The sequence below is a fragment of the Somniosus microcephalus genome, chromosome 23 (genome assembly GCF_052327205.1).
Source record: "Somniosus microcephalus isolate GS21.2 chromosome 23, FLI_Smic_1.0, whole genome shotgun sequence".
Taxonomy (NCBI): domain Eukaryota; kingdom Metazoa; phylum Chordata; class Chondrichthyes; order Squaliformes; family Somniosidae; genus Somniosus; species Somniosus microcephalus.
Window position 1 is genome coordinate 8,020,825 of NC_141009.1, and position 4,890 is coordinate 8,025,714.

At 48.1% G+C, this 4,890-nt stretch overlaps 1 protein-coding gene across 1 annotated transcript in view; it reads left to right on the forward strand.

The window, feature by feature from the left end:
• Positions 1 to 2,256: 2,256 nt before the first annotated feature.
• prrt1b (proline rich transmembrane protein 1B) overlaps positions 2,257 to 4,890 on the forward strand; it is a 25,523-nt gene continuing 22,889 nt past the window's right edge. The window contains exon 1 of the mRNA XM_085965331.1: positions 2,257 to 2,624. Coding sequence (XP_085821457.1) covers positions 2,615 to 2,624 — 10 coding nt within the window. The 5' untranslated portion in view covers positions 2,257 to 2,614. The remainder of the gene's footprint in view (positions 2,625 to 4,890) is intronic.

Genomic DNA, 4,890 nt, shown 5'->3' on the forward strand with positions numbered 1-4,890 from the left:
GTGGGTGTCAAATAACTTCAAGTATTAGAAGACAAGGCTGGATTTATTTCAACTCTCTTCAGAGCAGTATCCAGGTAGTTCCTTTACACCATTTCCTCTGCGATGATTATGTGAGCAGAGAGAGAAAATAAAAACTAGATTCAAAGTTTGAAAAGCGAATCCCTATTTTTGGGTTGGCATTTCCAGAAGCAAAATGCAACTATAAGGAAGCTGGTACACCAGGGAGAACTCCCCTGCTCTTCTTTGAAATAGTGCCATGGGATCTTTTACATCCACCGGAGAGAGCAGACGGGGCCTCGGTTCAACGTCGCATCCGAAAGACGGCACCTCTGACAGTGCAGCACTCCCTCAGTACTTCCCCTCCGACAGTGCAGCGCTCCCTCAGTACTGCCCCTCCCACAGTGCGGCATTCCCTCAGCACTGCCCCTCCGACAGTGAGGCACTCCCTCAGTACTGCCCCTCTGACAGTGCGGCACTCCCTCAGTACTGCCCCTCCGACAGTGCAGTGCTCCCTCAGCACTGCCCCTCCGACAGCACGGCACTCCCTCAGTACTGCCCCTCCGACAGTGCGGCACTCCCTCAGTACTGCCCCCCCGACAGTGCGGTGCTCCCTCAGTACGGCCGCTCCCTCAGTACCGCCCCTCCGACAGTGCAGAACTTCCTCAGTACTGCACTGGGAGTGTTGGCTTGGATTACGTGCTCAAGTATCAGGGATGAGGACTTCTATCCAGAGGGCTCCAGGGTTGTACCCCCCCACACCCCACCTTCAACTAAAAGAGTCGGCATTGGCGTACCCACTTGCGTTGGCAGGACCAACCTGTAACATAGATGGCGAGAGTCAGCCCTTCCTTTCGACCCATCGTGTCTGTGCCGGCTGAAAAGAGCGATCCAGCCTAATCCCACTTTCCAGCTCTTGGTCCTACTGGGGGGAGATGTAATATTAAATATATTTCAGATGAGACGTTAAACCGAGGCCCCGTCTGCTCTCTCAGGTGGATGTAAAAGATCCCATGACCACGATTTTGAAGAAGAGCAGGGGAGTTCTCCCCAGTGTCCTGGGGCCAATATTTATCCCTCAACCAACATCACTAAAACAGATTATCAGAAATTCGGGTCGGAGGCTTCCCGCGGGTGCAAGCCCCCGACCTGCACTTACCCAGCGCGCCGGCCGTTGAGCTGTGGGCCTGTGTGGGATTCCGATCCCGGGCCTGCTCCAACAGCCGGCGCGCAGTGCTCGTGTATCCCAGGGGCGCAGTTAGTTCGAAGCGTCCCCTGGGATCATGTGGGCCATGGAGAGCCAATGGTAGCAGGGAATCTGTATTCATAGATTTGACAGGAAGAGCTGTCAAATCTATGAATACAATTCAGCCCAAAACATCACTAAAACTTCAAATAATTTTTTTTTATCACATTTTTTAAATAACTATAAATTACATAAAATAACTATTTTAAACAATAATTTAAATTTTTGAAAAATTAATTACAGTTTCTAACAGGGCTAAAAATAAACTTACCTTTCTTTAAAGTATTTAAAAATAATAAACCTGTGGAAAAAATGTTTTTATTTTACTTAATTCACCACTTATCTTGTTAAAAGCAGGCCTTGCGACTGCTTTTTATAAGCGTAGCTGCTGGAGACTTACCCTCCCGGAAAAAACGGGAAAAAACCTGAAGTTCCAGGTGAACGCGCTGCCTCTCCAGCGCACGTGTTCGACCCGTGAACCCCTTCCTTTAAGGGAACGGAAGTTCCGGTTTCCCGCGCATGCACGAAACCGCCACTTTCGTTGGGCCTATGCGTGAGTACCCAACGCGTACTCACCCGTGGGGACCCGAAGTTCTGGCCCAATATTATCTGGTCATTATCACATTGTTGTTTGTGGGAGCTTGCTGTGTGCAAATTGGCTGCCACGTTTCCTACATTACAACAGTGACTACACTTCAAAAAGTACTTCATTGGCTGTAAAGCGCTTTGGGACGTGCAGTGGTCATGAAAGGCGCTATAGAAATGCAAGCCTTTCTTTTTTGGATGGCAGTGCAAAGCGACTGACTGAAACCTCGAATTGGATCCTTCTCTATTAACAAGCCATTGAAGTCTTCTATTTAAATTATTAATCGACATAAATATTTATTAGTGCTGTATTGATGCTGGGATAAATAGCGTGAAGTTTGCACCAAAGAAAGTGTAATAAAAAACCCTGCCCATGCTAACCACTGGCTCAAAGGTGCATGTGCTGTCTATGTTTAGATAACAGGCCTTATCTCTTGCGGAGCAGTAAATGATTATGTGTTGTGTGTGTGTGTGGGGAGAGAGACTTTGTGCCGGGGCGAGGCGGGGCAGCACTGACCGGTACCAGACTTCACCTTCCCCAGCTGTAAGCCTCCGTCCCCCCCTCAGCCACTCTGCGAGCACTGCCCTCCTGCATGGAGCCGGCCCTGGGCTTTACCTGTTTGCACACCGCTCTGTAAACACGCACTCTGTGACTTATTAATCCCACACGCACTGACAGCAGCACACACCGGCTTCTTCCCCCCCTCCACCCCTTGCAACAAGAAACATAAAACCAGCCCGGGAGTGAGAGACGAGGGAGAGAGAAAGCCAGAAGCAGCGACAGGAATGGAATCAGGTATTTCACAGCTTGAGAGAGGGTTTTTTTTCTCCATGAGCTGGGTGGCTGGAAGTTGGCAAATGTCTGTAGTTGTTGTTGATGTTTTTTTTCCAGCTGTTTCTCTTTAGCTCGTTTGTACATAGTTCAGTGAAGTATTAAATATCTCGTAGCTTAGCGCTGTGATACCATTCAATGGTTTCTCCCTGAGGATGATATGAACACTACAGGAATCTGAACCCGGGCAGATCATTTCTTTCAGGCGGGGAAAAGTTAAATTAAATGCATTGTTGTGTCTCTTGAACAGGGGAGCAAGTGGCTGAAGTCAACCCTGGAATTGGGTCTTTCTCTGAGAACAAGCCATTGTGTTTTTTTTATTTAACATCAGCAACACAAAATAAATACCAAAGGGTTTTTCTTGTCTGTGAACATCCTGAACTATCAGATTCTCCCTCGGAGGGAGGCTGGTATCGCTGACAGGCCATTGGCTGACTGTGCATGGGGTGGGTGGGGGGTTTAGGGGTTATAACTTAGCGCTGTCTGCCCCACCTGTGACAGAGACTGTCGGTCCCGCATTGGACTCATCGGTCACCTGAGAACTCATTTTTAGTGTGGAAGCAAGTCACCCTCGGTTCCGAGGGACTGCCTAAGAGAGAGAAACAGCGCGCAACAGTTTGAATGAGTGGAAAAATCCAAATTCACTGTTAGTTTCCTGCAGTCGGTTGTGAGTGTGGAATGGTAACGGTCAGATGGCAATCTGTGACTGCTGTCCGATGAAATATTGGAAATTGGTCATTAATGCAGGCCATTTGTGTGGCGAGCTCGGTATAAAGGACTGGTTTTGATGCCAGCTGTGGCAGCCCCAGTGTGCTGCAGCAGGCTCGAAGATGCCAAGGCCATTGGGCACAGGGTAAGTGAGGAGAAAGTGAGAGCGAGCCAGGCTGAGCAGGTTCACTCCGAGGGAATGCAAATCCGAAGGAATCATAGAAATTTACAGCACAGAAGGAGGCCATTCGGCCCATCGTGTCTGTGCCGGCCGACAAAGAGCGATCCAGCCTAATCCCACTGTCCAGCTCTTGGTCCGTAGCCCTGTAGGTTACGGCACTTCAAGTGCATATCCAAGTACTTTTTAAATGTGATGAGGGTTTCTGCCTCTACCACCCTTTCAGGCAGTGAGTTCCAGACCCCCACCACCCTATGGGTGAAAAAATGTTCTCAACTCCCCTCTAATCCTTCTACCAATTACTTTAAATCTGTGCCCCCTAGTTATTGATCTCTCTGTTAAGGGTAATAGGTCCTTCCTATCCACTCTATCGAGGCCCCTCATAATTTTATACAACTCAATTAAATCTCCCCCAGCCTCCTCTGTTCCAAAGAAAACAGCCCCAGCCTATCCAATCTTTCCTCATAGCTAACATTCTCCAGAAAGTTGGGTCTTTTTCCATTAGAACAACGCAGGTTAGTGGGCTGACCTAAGAGAAGTTTTTAAATTATCAAAGGATGGAACAGGGAAGACTGTTTCCAGAAATCGAGGGGTCAAGAACGAGAGGTCACAGATACAAGATTTAAATGTATGAGATTTAGGAGAGAGGGCAGGCGAAACATCTTCGCACAGAAAGTTGTGAGGCTGTGGGATTCACTCCCGGGGTTAGTGGTTGAGGCGGCAACTGGGTCAACATTGGAGATTAGATTGGAGAGGCGGATGAAGGAAAAGGGGTTGAAGGGACGTGGGAACAGGGCGGGTAAATGTGATTAGAACTATTTGCTCGCGTGGACTGCTTGGGCCGAATGGCCTGTTTCCGCGTTGTAACTTGTATTTTCTTCCATTTCTATGTACGCCAGACTGACACACTCCTTAACAGGCAGGTGTAGAGGGGCACTTGGAGCAGGTTACTTGCTTGTCATCTCAGGGGAGGGTGTGTGCTGTGGGGGGAGGCGAAGAAAGCAAAATAACTGAGTATATCAAGTCAAAAAAGGTGGTAGAGAGAAAACGGGGAATTATAGACTGGTAAGTCTGACATCGGTTGTGGGGAAAATGCTAGAGTCCATTATAAAAGATGTAACAGCAGAGCACTTGGAAAACAGTGACAGGATCGGACAAAGTCAACATGGATTTACAAAAGGTAAATCATGCTTGACTAATCTACTGGAATGTTTTGAGGATGTAACTGGTAGAATAGATAAGGGAGAACCAGTGGATGTGGTGTATTTGGACTTTCAGAAGGCTTTCGATAAGGTCCCGCATAAGAGATTAGCGTGCAAAGTTAAAGCACATGAGATTGGGGGT